The sequence below is a fragment of the Endocarpon pusillum genome (genome assembly GCF_000464535.1).
Source record: "Endocarpon pusillum Z07020 unplaced genomic scaffold C723729, whole genome shotgun sequence".
Classification (NCBI taxonomy): Eukaryota; Fungi; Ascomycota; class Eurotiomycetes; order Verrucariales; family Verrucariaceae; genus Endocarpon; species Endocarpon pusillum.
The window spans coordinates 50,043-67,534 of record NW_006913589.1 but is presented as its reverse complement, the minus strand read 5'-3'; the positions used below and the strand labels follow the sequence as shown (position 1 = coordinate 67,534).

The 17,492-nt window shown below is 51.0% G+C and overlaps 8 protein-coding genes across 8 annotated transcripts in view; 4 read left to right on the top strand and 4 right to left on the bottom strand.

Moving 5' to 3' along the window:
- Nucleotides 1–533, bottom strand: part of EPUS_04577 (uncharacterized protein) — a gene marked incomplete at both ends in the record, with an annotated part of 1,447 nt that extends 914 nt beyond the window's left edge. The window contains one exon of the mRNA XM_007788853.1: nucleotides 45–533. Coding sequence (XP_007787043.1) covers nucleotides 45–533 — 489 coding nt within the window. The remainder of the gene's footprint in view (nucleotides 1–44) is intronic.
- A 602-nt stretch (nucleotides 534–1,135) lies between these two features.
- Nucleotides 1,136–2,291, top strand: EPUS_04576 (uncharacterized protein; the record flags this gene model as incomplete). The annotated part of the gene is made up of 5 exons (XM_007788852.1): nucleotides 1,136–1,168; nucleotides 1,219–1,396; nucleotides 1,446–1,936; nucleotides 1,992–2,185; nucleotides 2,240–2,291. The coding sequence occupies 5 exons, from the start codon at nucleotides 1,136–1,138 to the stop codon at nucleotides 2,289–2,291; spliced, it is 948 nt and encodes a 315-aa protein (XP_007787042.1).
- Nucleotides 2,292–3,777: 1,486 nt separating this feature from the next.
- On the bottom strand, nucleotides 3,778–7,038 carry EPUS_04575 (uncharacterized protein; the record flags this gene model as incomplete). Its single annotated transcript, XM_007788851.1, has 3 exons — nucleotides 3,778–4,328; nucleotides 5,049–6,768; nucleotides 6,985–7,038. 3 exons carry the CDS (start codon nucleotides 7,036–7,038, stop codon nucleotides 3,778–3,780), a joined length of 2,325 nt encoding a protein of 774 aa, XP_007787041.1.
- Nucleotides 7,039–8,265: 1,227 nt separating this feature from the next.
- Nucleotides 8,266–9,699, top strand: EPUS_04574 (uncharacterized protein; the record flags this gene model as incomplete). The annotated part of the gene is made up of 2 exons (XM_007788850.1): nucleotides 8,266–8,550; nucleotides 8,599–9,699. The coding sequence occupies 2 exons, from the start codon at nucleotides 8,266–8,268 to the stop codon at nucleotides 9,697–9,699; spliced, it is 1,386 nt and encodes a 461-aa protein (XP_007787040.1).
- A 759-nt stretch (nucleotides 9,700–10,458) lies between these two features.
- EPUS_04573 (Methionine--tRNA ligase) lies at nucleotides 10,459–12,536 on the bottom strand (the record flags this gene model as incomplete). The annotated part of the gene is made up of 2 exons (XM_007788849.1): nucleotides 10,459–12,349; nucleotides 12,400–12,536. The coding sequence occupies 2 exons, from the start codon at nucleotides 12,534–12,536 to the stop codon at nucleotides 10,459–10,461; spliced, it is 2,028 nt and encodes a 675-aa protein (XP_007787039.1).
- A 334-nt stretch (nucleotides 12,537–12,870) lies between these two features.
- EPUS_04572 (uncharacterized protein) lies at nucleotides 12,871–13,473 on the top strand (the record flags this gene model as incomplete). Its single annotated transcript, XM_007788848.1, has 1 exon — nucleotides 12,871–13,473. The coding sequence occupies one exon, from the start codon at nucleotides 12,871–12,873 to the stop codon at nucleotides 13,471–13,473; it is 603 nt and encodes a 200-aa protein (XP_007787038.1).
- Nucleotides 13,474–14,512: 1,039 nt separating this feature from the next.
- Nucleotides 14,513–15,651, bottom strand: EPUS_04571 (Poly A RNA export protein; the record flags this gene model as incomplete). The annotated part of the gene is made up of 2 exons (XM_007788847.1): nucleotides 14,513–15,340; nucleotides 15,394–15,651. The coding sequence occupies 2 exons, from the start codon at nucleotides 15,649–15,651 to the stop codon at nucleotides 14,513–14,515; spliced, it is 1,086 nt and encodes a 361-aa protein (XP_007787037.1).
- Nucleotides 15,652–16,079: 428 nt separating this feature from the next.
- On the top strand, nucleotides 16,080–17,342 carry EPUS_04570 (uncharacterized protein; the record flags this gene model as incomplete). Its single annotated transcript, XM_007788846.1, has 1 exon — nucleotides 16,080–17,342. One exon carries the CDS (start codon nucleotides 16,080–16,082, stop codon nucleotides 17,340–17,342), a length of 1,263 nt encoding a protein of 420 aa, XP_007787036.1.
- Nucleotides 17,343–17,492: the final 150 nt, after the last annotated feature.

Genomic DNA, 17,492 nt, shown 5'->3' with positions numbered 1-17,492 from the left:
GTTGGGAGGCCGAGGATGGTGCTGCTGGTGGACACGCTGCGGACGTTGCGCATGACTCGTGGCCGAAACCAGATGCGTGAGTAGAGGGATCTGTTGGCGTCACGGGTGACGAGGTCGTTGGCGGCGGAGGAGTAAAAGGCCCATGTTTTGGCGGTAGAGGTCTTCTGGGCGGCGAGTTCGAAGTCGTGGGCGTTGATGATGGTGTCGAGGTCGGGTTGCGAGTTGTCTCCGGGAGGTGTGGCTTGAGGGGCAGTAGGGGGTGGTTTGAGCCATTCATCGTTGATGGTTGAAGGGTCTAGGCTGCCCTTGAGGTTGATAGCCGGGAGGTTGTCTTTGATGATTGATGGAGCATGGATCTCGGAGTAGGCTTGAGTGGCATCACGTCCGGCGTAGCGATGTATTATGCCTGGACCGCCCGGATGGGAGGGTGCAAACTCGGTCATGTCCCACACCTGGTTGTCAATCACGAGCCAGCAGTCAGACGGCGAATCATGTTTCGAAATCTCTTCTATGGATACTAAACCTGTAGACATTTTAATCCAGAGAGCGAAGCCAAGACGATTCCTCGGTTGGAAGATGTCTTTTCCAAGGCGACTCAATCTTGACGATCTTGTGCAAAACAAGAATGAAAATGCATCGAATACATGTGAGAGAATGGGCCAGTGATGGCGGTTTTCAGGTATTCGTTTGCTACTATTAGTACTTACTCATCGCATACTAGCATTGTTGGGGTTCGCAGAGCTCGGCATTCACTCCGAGCATGTCGGGGTCAATCATATTTACTTATCCCGGCACAAGTCCTGTCGTGTATCAAGACTCACCATCGTGATAGAAATATTGAAACCCATCGCTCTTTAGGATGCGGTGAAAGTGAGCGGTAGGGGAAGACCTGTGCTGTCAGATGCTCTCAAATTCTTCGTGGTGGAGGATTTCCAAAGTCCTTTTTTGTCCACAATTTCTACGCCAAGCAAGACATCAGCACCGGCTTGGTAGGAGAATGTCTTGCGAATAGCGACCCCGAATCATGACCGGGAGCTGACAAGGTGGAGCAGGTTCTACTTTTCATGCTGCTGGCCTGCATGCAAGGCAATACCATCCAGGCCTCGTCCCATCTTCGTCAAGCCGAAATTGCACAATGTCAACTCAACGAAGATTGAGATATGCTGACGTAAAGGACTTGATACTTCCCGTGTCTATTTTGATACTGATCAATTGAAGATAGGAATCAATCTTGGCGATCCTGTCTTCCGAGGAGTCTATCACGGAAAGCCTGCTCATGATGATGACCTCCGAGATGTTATCCAGAGAGCACTTGAGGTGGGCTGTGAGAAGATGATGGTCACTGGTTCAGATCTGAAGGAGTCTGCCCACGCAATCCAACTCACAGAGGAATTCCGTATGTCAAGCCTTCCATTTCCGAGGCTACATGCTAAGATGGAGAACAGCGGGCATCTGCTACGCCACGGTTGGTGTGCATCCTTGCTCGTCAGAACAGTTCGACAAGCACCCCCACGGACCTGACGCAGCTTTGGCAGAGTTGAAGAAGCTTGCAATTCAATCCAGAGATAGTGGCCATGCTGTCGCTTTTGGCGAGATAGGTCTGGACTACGACAGATTAATGTTAGCCCCCAAGGAAACGCAACTTAGATACTTCGAGGCTCAGCTCGATCTAGCTACAGAACTTCAGATGCCTCTGTTTCTGCACTCCAGAGCTTGCAGTGAGGATTTCGAGAGACTTCTGAAACCACGACTCGACAACTTGCCGAAAAGAGGCCTCGTCCATAGCTTCACAGGGACACTTGACGAGATGCAGAGGCTTGTGACGATGGGCTTCGATATTGGGATCAACGGATGTAGCATGAAAACAGAAGCGAATATTGCAGTCGTCAGAGAAGTGCCACTGGAAAGGTTGCAAATCGAGACTGACGGACCTTGGGTGAGCCTAGTTCAGAGTCTGAGGAAAGGCCAAGGCATAACACTAACACTGATAGTGTGAGATAAGACCTTCGCATGCCTCCTCGAAGTACATGGATGACGCCGCGAAACTTTCGATGAAAGCGGTAAAGAAGGAGAAATGGCAGAAAGGTGTGATGGTCAAAGGCAGGAACGAGCCGGTTACAATCATGCAGGTCGCCCACGTCATCGCCAAGATCAAGAACATCAGTATTGAAAAACTATCTGAAGCGTGAGCATTACCATGATATTCAATGCCCTGTCTGATGGCTAACTCGATGGAAAGGGCATGGGTCAATTCCATCCAAATGTTCGGTCTAGGGATACCTCTCAACTGAACTGGCTTTCGACTATTATGGATCAGAGAGCAGGCCCGGAGAGGGGCGTTAAAGCCTCAGCTGGAGCAGTGAGCTTCAGACAAGCTATCTTATATTAGACTGCCAGAAGAGGAAAGTTCCAAAGCGGGAAGTGAGTTCCTGGAGCAGCTACGGAACCGGTCTTCTGCAAGCATCGCGAGCACACTCTGCCACACTTCTGCCATGTGGAAGAGACAAGCTTGACCGCCAGCAAACATCTTGAGCCACATTGAGACGATTAGCGAGATGGTTTCAAGACTTTCTCATTGCGTCTCAAGAGCAATCATGCTGACTCAGTAGGCTGCCTTGGCACTAAAGTGACAGCTAAATTCCGTGTCCGGCAAGCGTGGGGATGCATGAGCACTTCAATTGGGTGACACATCCCAAGAATTGATGAGACAGTTGTCAATCAGTCATTGAAGACCCATCGGATGGAATGGTTGGTGACAAACTTCACTCGTACAACAAACATCGTGGCTCAAAATAACATACATTGTTAAATATGCTGTACTATGCCGCAGTGGCCGACTCCAAGACTGTTTTTGCCTGGTTTCACTGCCCAGCTCTCCACCATACAAGCACAGAATCCTTCTCTCCAACCCGCTTGGCATTGGAACACTTTTTCTAGGCAGTACACCCGCAAAAAATGAATCATCTGCCTGTTGATCCATCTACATACCCCTTCAAGCCAAGAAAAAAGACGCTTGCACCTTGTATGGTCTTCAACATGGATGATCAACTTTATCTTTCCAGTAGAAATCGCTTCAAGGTCCGCTAAACTAGCTGGTTTGCCTCTTCACAAAGGTTCTCCGCCACCAAGAGCGCAAAGGCAAACGCTGGTCAAAGATCAGACTCCCTGGGGACCCGGGATACAACTCATCATATCCATCAGATTGGTCCAGCCCTACCAGAGCCTGTAGAACGGCAACCCACAACGAGCACCTTCTCACTGCCGCCATCTGCAACCATCGTGATTTGCACAATCGATCCGGCATAGTGTTGAGACTAGCACGCGACAGATGCTCGTCTATCTCACAAATCTCGGGCACCTCTCACAAGATGGTGTTCCTTTAGTGCTGCGGTCATCAGGTCCTCCTTAGGCCTATAGGTCTAAAAGATTCGATCTCCTCGACCCCTCGCTTCTAGGCACCATTCTATCCGATAACCGCAGAGACCAGAAATCTGACTTGGATGTTCGGCTACTGATCAGCTTCTCGCCGTAACTGTAACTCCTCTCTTCCCCGAGCATCTCGACCATCAGCGCCCAACCAAGTTCTCCACCGGTAACACTCCGGTATTTATCTATATATATCACTCCTCCGCGCCCTCGCAATTTTTCCATCCCAGGAAATTCCCACAATGAGCATCCGGAGGACGATGCCAGGACGCTGGATAGACTCAGACGATAGCGTCTCCGACCAAGACGCCATCGACAACAACACCACCTCCATCTTCCGCACCATGTCCCTCACCATGGAGGAAGACAAATCGCAACCGCCGACGCCCGACGGGACCGGCCTGCCGACAAACTTCCGGCATCTACCGCAGCTCGTACCCGCAAGCGGCGCACTTCTCCGCCCTGAAAACCTACCGCTTCAAGACCATCATCCCCCTGGCCCCGGACCCGCTCCCCGCCGCCAACACCGCCTTCATGGCCCTCACCGGCATCAAGCACCACCACATCGCCGTCGCCACCCCGGCCGCCACGGTGGCGCGCATCCTCCGGCTCATGCTCGACAAGCGCAACCAGCCGCTGCTGATCCACTGCAACAAGGGCAAGCACCGCACCGGCTGCATCGCCGCCTGCTTCCGCAAGGTCACCGGCTGGACCGACGACGCCTGCATCGCCGAGTACCCTCTTAGCTAAGCTCCGCCGCTTCGAGCCGGCGAGCGACTTGAAGGCCTTGGCGCTCGAGAATGGCTTCGTCGGTGGCGCGTTTGCCCAGGGCGTCGCCGGGGAGAGGAGTAGTAGGGAGTCCGAGAGGACGGTGGGGACCGCGCTGAGTGATGGCTCGGCGGCTACGGTCGGGTGAGGGAGGGGTTTTTCTTTTTCCCTTTTTTGGGGGGGTTGGTGATGATGATGAGGATGAGGAGGAGGAGGAGGAGAGATGGGAAACAGGAACGAAGGGATATCTCTACATGGCATGGTGCGGCATAGCGACGGCGTCTGGGGCTGTACGATTTTGTTGGCGATAAAACGCTTTGATTTGGTTCGAAGCTGGTATGACAAGATGAAGAATGAAGAGCGCTTCAGCTGGAAGAGGAGGCGGGCTTTTCTGCTCCCTCCCTTGCATTGGACCCGGCGTTAGTAAAAAGCATCGGACAAATTTCTCTACATCGATTTGGAAGCGAATATAGCCCCCTACAGCTTGAGAAGTTTGAAAGTCCCTGAAAAGACTAGACATTCTAGGTCTGGATCTGTAATAAGAAACGATCACATCGTCAAAGCCTATTTCATCACCATGAATCCTACAGGTTCCTCTTCTCTTACCACCAATGCTCGCTGGTGGATGAAGATCGCCTCAGAGTATCTTGGGTATTTGTTAAATAGTCTGGCACCGAGCTTCAGGCAACAGCTGGCTCTCCCTCGATATCTGTCAGTCACCTACGTGAAACCATGCCGGAAGAGCTCCCATGTCGAGTATAGCCGTGCCTGAGCTTTTGACCAATTCTCAATCAAACGCCGCACATTCATCACGTGTGCAGGAGCGCCCACAGATTTCTAGTCAAACAACATACCATCATATCCCTGTTCCCGGTCGAACTCCCATTGCTCGAAGCTCGGCTCATACTCGTCGTGAAGCGAAGCGATTGGCCGGGCAAGGCTTCTGTCGGCTGCCACATCTCCAGACTCGCCGGGATCTGCTTCATCAAGCAAATCAGTCCAGTCACCATCGCCACCATCGTCAGTAGTTGCATCCAAATCTCCGAGTGATAACACCGGGAAAATCCTCGGATGCGTTGGGGGAGCTGTGTCCGATGCTAGTTCAACTTGGCCCGGTTCATGGAACTTCTCTTGAGGTTGGAGCATAGGTGAGAGGAGAGCAGTGGAGGTCTCTTGCGAGATGAATTCTGATTCAGAACAGCAACGATTATTGTCAAATAGGAGCTCAGTGCTGCCAGTATTTTCATGCTCGCAAGCACTTCTCAGCCATTCCTCATATTCTTCAAAGAGATCTGGTTCGTATTCCTCGAAGTTGTCTGCTTCATCTTCTTCGTCAAGATTCTCTAGCATGTCATAGTCGTAGCTTGCATCATGATAGATAGGTTCGAAGAGCGCGTTGTAGTCTTCTTCTAACATTTGATCATCTGACTCCCTATCAAATCCGCTACATTCTAGCTCAGCCTGCTCAATATCAAGCGATTCATTCGAATCCACCACAACAGACTTGCGAAAATGTTGCAACGGCTTCAGTCTGCGGGCTGGCTGTGGATCTCGTAAGGCGTTTGTCATTGTCATCCATAGATGCATCTTCACTACTTCCTTGAGCTTTGCCCCTTCCTCTCCAGTCTGATCCGTCTGAAGGTTCCCAGTAGATTGGAGTTTCGGGAATTGCTGTATTAATTCGTCCTTCTTTGTTATGAGACGAAAACATTTCGCTTTCTGCAAGAACGAGGTCAAGAAACGGGCAATGGTGGGTACGAGAGGCCCTCGGGCCGCCACCGCCTTCCTGTAACCAGGGCTGAAGGTCGATGGAGCAATGTCAGCAAGTCCCCTTTCTAAGTTGGATCTTTCCATTTTGATTCCAGGCGCTGTACGAATAGGCTTAGGACAAATTATACTGCGGAAGGCTCCATCAATCAACGCGTTCATCGACAGAAAACAAGAGCTTGAAGACTCCCTGAAGCCCGCTTCACGGGACTCATCCTGTGACTGCACAAAGGCTGACTCTTGGCCCGAGAAGACAATGCTTTGCGTCTCGTCACTGTCATCTTCAAAAGCGCTACTGAACAAATCTGCTGATGTGTCCGAGCTAATTTGATTAGGGGCAGAAGGAATCATGAGGTTATTGGCATCAAAACCGTCCAGGAACGGTGCGTTACCGAACCTCTGCGAAGCAGCCAGCTGGGTTTTATCGATTCCAATTGATTGTTCATCAAAGCCAGCAGGGTTCAGCACGCCATCTCCCGATACCCTGGGACTGTCAGTCTGATCGGGGAGAATGTTTTCCTCGCAGGAAGACCTCTTTTGTGGCACGAGTGTAGTTGTCCTGAGGCACGAAAACGTGAAGAAGATATTGACCGCACGAAGAACAAGGGTCGGAATCCCCGCGGGGGGCTTCGAATTTTCTCCGTTGCTTACTTCATAAGAATGTTGGCAAGCATGTTCTGGCTGATGATTGCCACCTGCGATTTGCTGGCGGACTTCGAGCTTTAGAGCTGTAAAACCGTTGTCATCCTTTAAAAGGTCATTATGTGGCAGGTGGACGTCCGCTCTGAGCTGCAGTTGAGACCACAGCTACGATATGTTAGTAGTTACTCTGATCTGTACTTAACCCCTTACCTCTGCCTTACTCAGGATCCTGCCAAGTTGCTTCAAGAAAATTGCCTGTGAATCGAAAGGGAATGATGAACCTTCTTGAGAAGAAACCAAGAAAGAGATCATAAAACATGGCTTAGCTATTATCCAGTGATCCGAATCAAGGAAAGATGAATATGGGAACTTGGGTCCAACCGGGCAGGCCACATCTGTTGAAAGCTCGACAGAGATGTTGGAAACTAACTGCATCCCGGTGCTGAGCTGTGAGAGAGATACACTTCCAAGATCTATTTGATATACAGCCATTGAGGGTAAAGGATCTCAAGAGCAAACAACAGAGTAAATGTATACAACTTCGAAATGCTCTCAAAGACCATGACATGATTGAAATCTGCTTCCAGATTACTCGAAACAGGAACGAGTGGGCCAAGAAGGTCTCGAGGAGAGCACCGTTGTTATATGCGGACAACTTTCTCCATGCGCCGATGGTCCCATAGGTAGGTTCATCCCTAGGAAAGAGAGAATATAGATCTGAGAGAATGTTGCATGCTAGACTATGTCAAGAATTTGATCTTGATCCAGCTCCTTGCCAGGACTTGTCTCCAGGATAGCTTTGGCTATCACTCCATGCATATTGATGTGGCAGTCTGATGTACATTCAGGGCAAACCCGTCGGCACGATTGCCTGCATCTTCTAACCATAGAAGCTGTGAACGTCGGGCCATGCTACAGTTCTCATGTCAGTAAGACCTCAGTCGTGAGCTGCATTATGCTCAGGCGTTCGTTGGTGAACGAGACCGTTAGAAGGGCCGCTGACATTCATCGACTTCACAGTGCGCCAGCATAAGTACCTGTCTTGGTGAGTTGGTTAATCAGCATTTGCGCAAAGTGCTATCTCGGCTTTTCTCCTGACCAGCCATCCTGACGAAGAACAACGTGAATGCGTAACCATGCATGGGCACTTCAGTACTCTGGATGAATTACGAAGGCAGGATGATTCTTGTTGGAGCCGTCAACAAAGTGGATGCAATTCCTTAGCAATATGTGCGGTACATTAGGAAGCCATGGTCGAACACAGTGTCGTTCATATAAGTATGAAGCCGGATACTATTTAGTAGACCTAAAGACCTATACTGCATAGAATGGTGTTGCTTTGGATGCGAGCAAACAAGTATTTTGAGAACCCTTTGCGGGTAAAAGGGCGAGAATTACCATTGACATTTTGTGAGATGACGCACAATAGCTCCACAAGACATGGCAAGGCCACAGAGGCTAGGTGGTCAAATTCTTGAAGGTGGATTGCACCGAAGTACACAGTTTACGCTGTTCAGCAGGATGCTGTGCGGAGGGATGGTCTTCTCGAAGAAGCAATTGAGCACCATTTCCGAAGCACGTAACTCTTCGTCTTGACTAACTAGCCCACAAAGGCAGACTTCCCTCTCAAGCTTCGCAGAACCTTGTTATGAGTAATCCGACATGAATACCCAGTCCTCACTGCGCATCCTGCAAGCTGTCCTCCTATCTGGCCGTCAGCAGCTCTGTGCGCAGCGGCCAAAGATACAACGTCGATGTTTTCGTTCCAGCCTAACACAGCAGACAGATGGCGTGTACAAAGCCTTGACAGAGATGCGTGTGCGGACACCATGGATCGAGGCTCTTCGACAAAGCAAGGAGGACAAGACTCAGAACGCCAACCTGCCCATTGAACCAATCAAGCCAGATCTAACGCCCAAAAGGATGTCAGACAGCTATTTCAAATGTGTATGGTCTCATTTGTGTGTTTCAATCGTTGGCTCATGTGGGATCTAGGTGCTGCCTCTCGCTCAGGACCCCTGGCTGCTCGATACGTACGCCAATTCATCCGGCCAGATCCGTCTGGGTACTCTACTCATGGACCTCGATGCTTTATCCGGAGTCGTGGCGTACAAGCACACAGGAGAAGGAGTTACTACGGTCACCGCTGCTGTTGATCGGATCACTATTAAAAACCAACTTCACGAGATCTGTGACCTGGAATTGAGTGGCCAGGTGACGTTCGCTACGGGACGCAGCAGCATGGAGGTAAGCCTTAAAATAGCAAAAGTACCTCCCAAGGAAGCTGAAAGGGTCAAAGAGGAGGACGTTTTTATGACTTGTGCTTTCACAATGGTATCCCTCGATCCCATCACCAAAAAACCTGTCAACGTCGCCCCACTCAAACTTGAAAACGACGCGGAAAGGCAGCTTTACGCTAGGGGAGAAGAAAACTACAAGAGCAAAAAGGCGCTGAAACATACGGCTATAACGCAGAAAGCACCCAATGCAGAGGAATCAGCGCTGCTACACAAAATGTGGACGGACTCGCTGGCATTCCTAGACTCATTCAACCCTGCTCAAAAACCTAACAACGTATCTTACATGAGCAAAGCAACTGTCTATTCTGCCCAGATAATGCAACCACAATACCGAAACAGGCACAACTTCATGATCTTCGGTGGCTACCTCCTAAAGCAGACTTTCGAGCTAGCATTCACATGCGCAGCAGCATTCTCCCACACGAAACCCAACTTCCTCAGTCTCGACCCGAGCACCTTTGAGAACCCCGTACCAGTCGGAAGCGTGCTCTACCTCTCCGCTGGTGTGACGTTCACAGAGCCTGATATCAACGGCGGTACCCGGATTCAAGTGATCGTGACGACCAAGGTGCGCAATGTCGAGCATAAGGAGCGAAAGAGTACAGGAACATTCTTCTACACCTTTCATGTCGACAACGATGTCCGGATCATGCCACAGACCTACGGTGAGTTTATGCGCTGGGTGGACGGACGAAGAAGAGCCCAAAGAGTGACGGCAAGTCTGAAAGCTAACGAAGAGGCTGGCAATACACATGATACCATTGGCACCGCTTCGACGGAGCGAGTCACGGAGTGAGGATGGAAAGTGCCAGGTGCGGACGACGTCAAACATTCTATGAACAAGGCCAAGCGGGAGGTAGAACACATCCTGTCCGAAGCATTTTAACTGCAGTCAAAGAGCAAAGAGCAAAGAGCCATAAGACATCCTCAACGCTTCTCTCATCGAGGCCCCGTTTCACCGGTAGGGCAATGCATCCCTGCCACCCGTGGCGTAGCGGAATGTCAAGACCGGAAAAGGACCTCATGGCGTGGCTGCGGGAGCACTGGTACCCCGACCGGCTCCAGTCCGTCAGCTAAACGGTGTCAACCTAGGAGGGCCATTTGATGAGATGTATAACGAGATCGAAGACAGGCACAGATCAGGCGGTAGTTCAAGCGCTTTCGAGATATGCTACTGGTTTGCATACCGACCTCGGTAGATCGTAACGCAGGATAGAACTAAGTTAGACTTCACAAAGCGAACTGCTCGTGACGGATGTGCAGTCGCTGATGGATAGAGTGGCCTCGAGGTTCGGGGTCATGGAATTCATTCTGAAAGAGAATCAATGTACTACACTAGAAGTGCCAGGGAAAGTACGCTCTAAGAAGGGTTTTATTTCTCCGCGACGCAATCCAGCAGGGTTCGAACGAGGAAACCCATCTGATCCCTTAAGTGGCATCCCTTGCGTCTTCTACTGGCTGTCTATCGTACCTCTAAAGCATCCAGGAGCTCTCGTGAGCAGATTTCCGTAACCCCGTGGTACTCGCAGCAATCAACAAGCACCGCGGTCGGACGTCAAGACTTGGGCAACGTGACCTGCGCCACTCCATCCAACACCTCATTCATGGCCTCCCCCTCTTCGATTCTCACTTCCCCTTCGTCCCGTGGCGCTCCCACCTCTCCATCCACGGTCGCTGCCTCCTCTCCCTTGACCGCCTTTCCATCCCCATCCCCATCCGCCTCCTTCTTCCCAGCACCGTCCTTCTTGGCCGCCTTCTTCTCCTTCGCCTTGGCCTTACTCGCCGCCTTCTTGGCCGCTATTTTCGCCGCCTCCTCCTCCTTCTTCCTCCTCTCCTCCTGGTTCCCACCATACATCTCACGCCAGTACCCCGCTTTGCTGTCGTCTATCTTCGTGAACAGATAACTCGCCTTCCCGATCCGGTGGCCCGCTTTCAGGTACGTCGGTTTCCAGCCCCCGGCACCGGCGATTTCTTCTTCGGACGGAATCTGGAGGAAAGGGACGGCGAGCTGCTCGCGGATCGAGGCGCAGGTGGCGGGGAGGTAGGGCTCGAAGACGGCGGAGCAGAGATATATGAGGTTGAGGACTGTGCCGGTGACGGCGGCGGCGAGGTTGGGGTGGTTGGCGATGAGGGCGTTGTCGAGCCGGTGGGACTGGATGAGGCCGTTTCCGGCTTCGGCGATCTTCATGGCGAGGAGGATGCCGGAGCGCAGGCGGACGGCTTCCATTTCGGCGAGGTATTGGATTAGGAGGTCTGTTATCTCCGAGAGGGGGGTGGTGAAGGTGTCGGGGAGGTTGGAGGCTGAGAAGGCGTCCGGGATGGTACCGTTGTAGGCTTTGGGGCTGTTGACGAGCTTGATGATTCTGTTGACGAAGTTGCCGAGTTTGGCCAGCAGTTCAGAGTTGTTGCCGTCGATGAAGGCTTGCCATTCAAATTGCGTGTCGCCCGTCTCAGGTCTGTTCTTCATGAGATAGTAGCGCCAGACATCTGGTGGTACGCCGGTGTCCTTTGCGTTGTTGCCGAAGACGCCAACGCCACGGGACTTGCTGAACTTGCCGTTTTCGTAGTTGAGGTATTCAGTGGCTGAGAGATGGTGAAGCATGGTCCAATTATCGCCTGAGCCCATCTGGCAACCAGGGAAGATGACCGAGTGGAAGGGTACGTTGTCTTTGCCCAAGAACTGATAGAGCTTTACCTCGTCGGGGTTGTGCCACCACTGCTTCCACTCTGGAGTGTAATTGGCGGTGATCGAAGGGTACCCAATGCAAGCCTCAAACCACACATAGAGAACCTTGTTTTCATATTCTGGTAAAGGGACGGGTACGCCCCAAGATAGATCTCTTGTGATACCCCGATCCTTCAAACCCTTTTTCAGCCATGACTCTGTGATAATTCGCCCATTCTTCGACCAAGCACCCTTCTCTGTTGAAAGCTTCGTGAACTCTTCAATCCTTGGCTGCAATTTACCAAGGAGAAGGAACGTATGCTTTGTCCTCCGCCGAACAGGAGTTGCCCCGTCAACCTTACATCGTGGTTTTATCAGGTCTAGAGGATCATCAAGCAGAACTCCACACTTGTCGCATTGGTCTCCTCTCGCGTCTTCGTAGCCACACGTTGGACAGGTACCCTCGATGAAGCGATCGGCGAGAAATCTGTTATGCGACTCGCAGTATGGCTGCTCAGTCCATTTCTCTTCCAAGAAACCGTTCCTGTACAGCTTCGTGAATACATCCTGGGAGATCTCTGTATGTTGTCTGGTCGGTGTGCGCCCAAATATGTCGAAGCCGATTTCAAACCATTCGTAAACATCGGCATGTATTCTGTTGTATTTCCTGCATAATTCTTCTGGTGTCACTTTCTCTTCAAGGGCTTTGGTCTCCGTCGCAGTGCCGTATTCGTCGGTACCGCAAACGTAGAGTGTAGGTCGTCCTCGAGCTTTGTTATACCTGAAGAATCATGAGCAAGGGATCTCCCGTGTATGTTCGAGAAGAATTACCGAGAAAAGACATCGGCGCTCAGGACGCTGCCGACGATGTTTCCAAGATGGGGCACGTTGTTCACATACGGCAATGCGGAGGTGATTAAAACGTTCCGCTGCCCCTGCTTTGGGAGAATTTTATCTTTTGAAGCCATGGCTGGGTCGAGGACGGCTTCGAGGATGGCAACAGTGTATGACTTCTACGGAACAACTGTGAGTCAACATCAATTGTCACCTGTGTGTCATATTTGCAGCGCAACAAAACCCCAACAGGCGGGCAAGGTGCGGAGTGGGCACAGGTCAACCTGAAATATGTTTTTCCATCGTGTTGAAAAGCCGAATATGATTCCGCTGTCTTTGTGCTTATCGTCCTTCAGTTTGATGCCCTTTGATTCCAGCTGAAGTGTTTCAAGCCACAATATCGTCTGGGCTTTGTCAACCCAAAGCGACAAGCAGTGTACGAAAGGCTACTGTACTGATGTCTATTACATGTCTGGGATCATGAACGATGATATCCTGGACAGCGTCCTCGATCTCGAAGAGACCTCCTACCAAGCAGGGTTCGACGAAGGAAAAGCCGACGGGCTGGAAGCTGGATATACAGAGGGGAGAATATTTGGCATTGAAAGAGGCTACCATAAAGCTCTTGAAATGGGCAAACTCCACGGAAGAGCTCTAATGCTGAATGCTTGCCTGTTCGATCCGAATCCGATGCCAGATAATGGTCTGGATCCATCACCCTTCGAAGCAGCCGTAGTGACTACCCAGGACTCGAAACCAGGCAATGATAACAACGCTCCAGACCCTTCCAATCTCCCAACCCTGCCAGAGAATTCCCGGCTCAAGAAGCACGTCGAGACTTTGCTGAAGCTGACGGATCCGCAGACCCTGTCAGAAGAGAACACTGACGAGGCTGTCGAGGCGTTTGACGACAGGATGAAGAAAGCGGTCGCCAAAGCTAAGATCATTGATAGAATGATTGCCGAGCCGTACAACATGTCGGTCTCAGGGGATCCTATCGAGAACGAGTCTCAGCCCACTTCTGGGTCGGGCAACATTGAAGAACTGAATAATGCTGCTGTCCGTCATTAGAGCCTTTGGTTGGAGAGTCTTGACCGTTTATTTGGCCTGGAACGACTCTCCTTCCTTCCACATCTCTCTGCATCTCTCTATGTGACAGATCAGGCCTTCGAATACGACCAAGTGTGGATGCGCAGGTTCCTCTGCTTGAACATTAGCTACAACCGCCTTCAGCAGACATTTGGTCTCTGTCCGAGTTCGGAAATTGATGCCAAGCAGGGGCTCCGTCGAAATCTCGAGTCATCCCCCTTTCTCCTATCCCCACATACTACTTTTCTCCACACTGTAGGTACCAGGACCTTATTCCCTGCCACTATGAGTTCACCGGTGGCACAGAGTCGCCTTGTCAGCGAAGTCAAGCGGCCGATGATGCTTTGTTCGCTTTGTCGCCTTGCATCACATGATCACAGCTCGTACTGCCATCAGTGAGAAGATGAATTATGCTGCGCTGTACTGTGTTGCCGATGGCTGAAACAAGATACATCATTCATGATTCTCGGCGCCTGAGAGTTGGATGGGTCATATGGTACAACATCTTTTCTGGATGAAGGAAGACCTGAAGGCTCTGTGGTTAGGCAGAAATCCAAGAATCATTACGGAGAATTGGAAAGGCCGGCAACAGAAACAAATGAGGAAAATATCCTCTACGTGTCAAGGTCGGACATGATTCCTACGATGGAGAACCAGCCGGGCCTTATGGTCTTACATGTGAATGGCTTTCAGGCTTGATCTTTCATGCGTAACGTGCTTAGAGAAACTGAACTGGTATTATTTCGGCATGCTTGCTCAACGCTATCACGCATGGGTTGCCTCTGACGTCAGATGTGGTCCTTTCTCCCGATCGAATCTCTCGTTCAACCTTCGTGCTCCTCCCATCGAATGGTTTAGGCTTCGCACTTTTCCCTGTCACGTTCCTCAATTCCAGCCAATTTAGCAAACGGGCCGGTGCCTCAAGTACCAGGGACGCTTCGGTCGGAAGCTCATATGATGTGCCGGGTGGATTAGTAATTTCAGGTTTTCACCCTTTTACCATTCCGTACGCATCACCTCTTCATCTCTTCTTTGCTCCTGCCCTAGGCTTAACCTCCTCCGGCGCAATCGGGTGCAGCATGACTTTGTTTGGGGTCTGTGTCGTATTGTTGGTATAACCTCGGCTCCAATCATAGCTGACCGCATAAGCAAAGATATTCCCATTTCTCGAGAAGTCCGTTGCGCTGATAGTGCCTCCAACCGCCGGATACCCTTTCAACCTGTGTTTGGCATCCTTGTCCCAAAAGTGAAATGTCCCATCGCTACCTGCTGTGCTGAAGGTTCCATGCTGCGGGTGGAATGAGATGGCGTTTACGGCGAAAACATTGCTGACGTCTCGATTTGGTCCGGTACTTGGTGTCTCGCGGTGGCATTTGAACGAGAAGTTGAGGTTGGCGTCTTTATCCTCGACGTACTGGATGGCGCAACGGCCTTCGATGCTGCCCACCGCGAAGCCCATGGCGTCCGTAAAACAGCTCACGACTCTTGTCTGATATTTCAAGGGTGATTGAAGTGTTTTGTAGAATTTTGTTGGTTCGTCAAGGTTAACAATGTTGATGTAGCGGTCGGCGGTGGCGATGACGAGTAATTTGTTCTTGACGTCCATGGAATAAACGCGTTCTTGGTTTTCGATGTTGGCGACCGGGGTTGAGCTGCGGAGGTCCCAGTACTTGACCGTTTTGTCCCAGGAGCCGGTCACGAGCATGGGGTTCCCAGACGACTCAATGAATCGGCACGTGCGTATAGGCTGGTCGTGGGCGGCGACTTGCTGAGCAGCAGTAGAGTTGGACGCTAGGTCGATAATTTTGGCAGATTTGTCGGCACTGGCGCCAGCGACCTTGGTGCCATCCTGGTGAGAGCATTAGTAGGTGTAGGGCGCTTCGCTGATGTCCGTATCCTTACGTGTGACCATGAACAGTTCAGAACAGGCCCATCAAAGGTGATCTCCGCTTTGCCCTGACTTTGCCCTTGTTCGCTGACTTCATATATGCGAAGTCTCTTGTCCCATGATGCTACAGCAAGGAAATCTGCAGTAGGAGAAAATGAAAGGTCGGAAATGCTGTCGTCAGGTGGTTGGTTCAATGCGACATCTTTTGAGATATCACCAGTAGTATTGCCTGCTGATGTCGAAGCGGAGGTAGTGGACCCGAAGAGCGCCATGGTGGGTATTTCAGAACATTGAGGTACTCATAAAGGCATCAAGGTGGATGGGCTTAAGGATTGTGGAAGTACCGAGTCACTCTGACCGTTTCTCGGAATGACTGGGCGCATGTGAGTCTAGGCATCCAAGCTGTAGTTAAGTTAGTTGGGAAATTTCGTGCCTCGACGCGCTTAGCTGAGGCCATTCATAGATTTTCCATTCCGTTTATGGCCACTCTTTACTTCACACCATTGAACGGGATTGCACATTTGCTGTACTAAGATAGTGATCCGTTCTACTTGTATCTGCCTTCTCCCTATAGAACGCAGTTGTCAGAGGATACTTGTAACCGAGCCTTGAGCTGCCAGGACTTCACAGCGACGTCAGGTATCCGAGTAGCAAGATATCATTCCAAGTATCATTTGTTGACCAATAAATGAATTTGAATATGGCTTCCGAATATGTTCCCATTCTCAGCCTGTTAGGTCAATTGAGTTCTGCATCGCCAACTAGGGCCTGGCAGTCAGCTCCTCATCCACACCTGCCAATTGTTGCTACAGCCACCAGCGACAGGACTGTGTCGATCCATTCCCTCCGCGACTTCCGAATCCTAAGCACGATTTCTGGAGGTCATAAGCGCAGCATTAGATCAGTCGCCTGGCGAGACGACGGTAAGAAAGGAGAAAGTGTGCTTGCAACTGGAAGTTTTGATTCGAGTGTCGGCATCTGGAAACGAGAAGATGCATACACTAAGGATGAAGGGGGACCACCCGGTGGCATGACTGAGGACGACCTTGACTTGTCGAATGAGGGTTTCATAGGCAGTGAGAGCATCAGGAGTGAGGATTCTGAAGACTGGCAATTTGCGGTTCTGCTCACTGGCCATGACTCGGAAGTTAAATGCGTTGCTTTCTCGCCATCAAACCCCTCTTTGTTGGCAACATCCTCACGCGACAAGTCTTTGTGGATATGGGAGGCCGTTTCCGAAGAAGATGACTATGAGACCATCGCAGTCCTGACGGATCATTCGGGAGATGTGAAATGTGTGGCCTGGCACCCAGAACGGGAGATTCTGGCGAGTGGGAGCTACGACGATTCAATACGGTTATGGCGAGATATTGAGGAAGAGGGCGATTGGGGCTGTATTGGCTGCATTGAAGGTCATGGGGGAACTGTATGGGGAGTTACTTGGGAGCCTCGCCTCGGGAAGGCTTCTCATGAGGAGCTGAGGCTGGCGAGCTGCTCGGATGATCTGACCATCCGAATATGGAAGAAGGCCGCACCCGAAAGAAGAGAAGAACGCAAACCTGGAGCACTGCCCTCGATTATTCGGCCACCTTCGAGCACAGAGCTCTGGCAGCAAGACTCTATACTCCCTCAAATGCATTCTCGATCCATCTATGCCATCGCTTGGTCCAAAATATCAGGAAGGATAGTTTCTTGCGGCGGCGATGGCAATATCTTTGTCTATAAGGAAGTAGAAAGCAATGAATCAGAGGAAGACGATTCTATGCAAGGGACAGATAGTAATGGTGAAGCACCCGATAGAAGGTGGCAGGTCGTTGCTCAGATGGGCGGCGCTCACGATGACTACGAAATCAACCATGTTTGTTGGGCACCGCGACAGGACCGTGGCAAACAACACGACGACGAAGAAGTGATCTTGTCAACGGGTGATGATGGTGTTGTTCGTGTGTGGACCCTACCATGAGAATGTAGTTAGTCCTCATAGAGCTTGGCCCCCAGTTCCAAATCCACTGCTGTCAAGCGGATACATTTAGCTGGCATCTATCGTCGCCCAACACCGTGGCGCTTTACTGAGTTCATAACCCTCCACAAACCGGTGTGCTTAGTCATCACT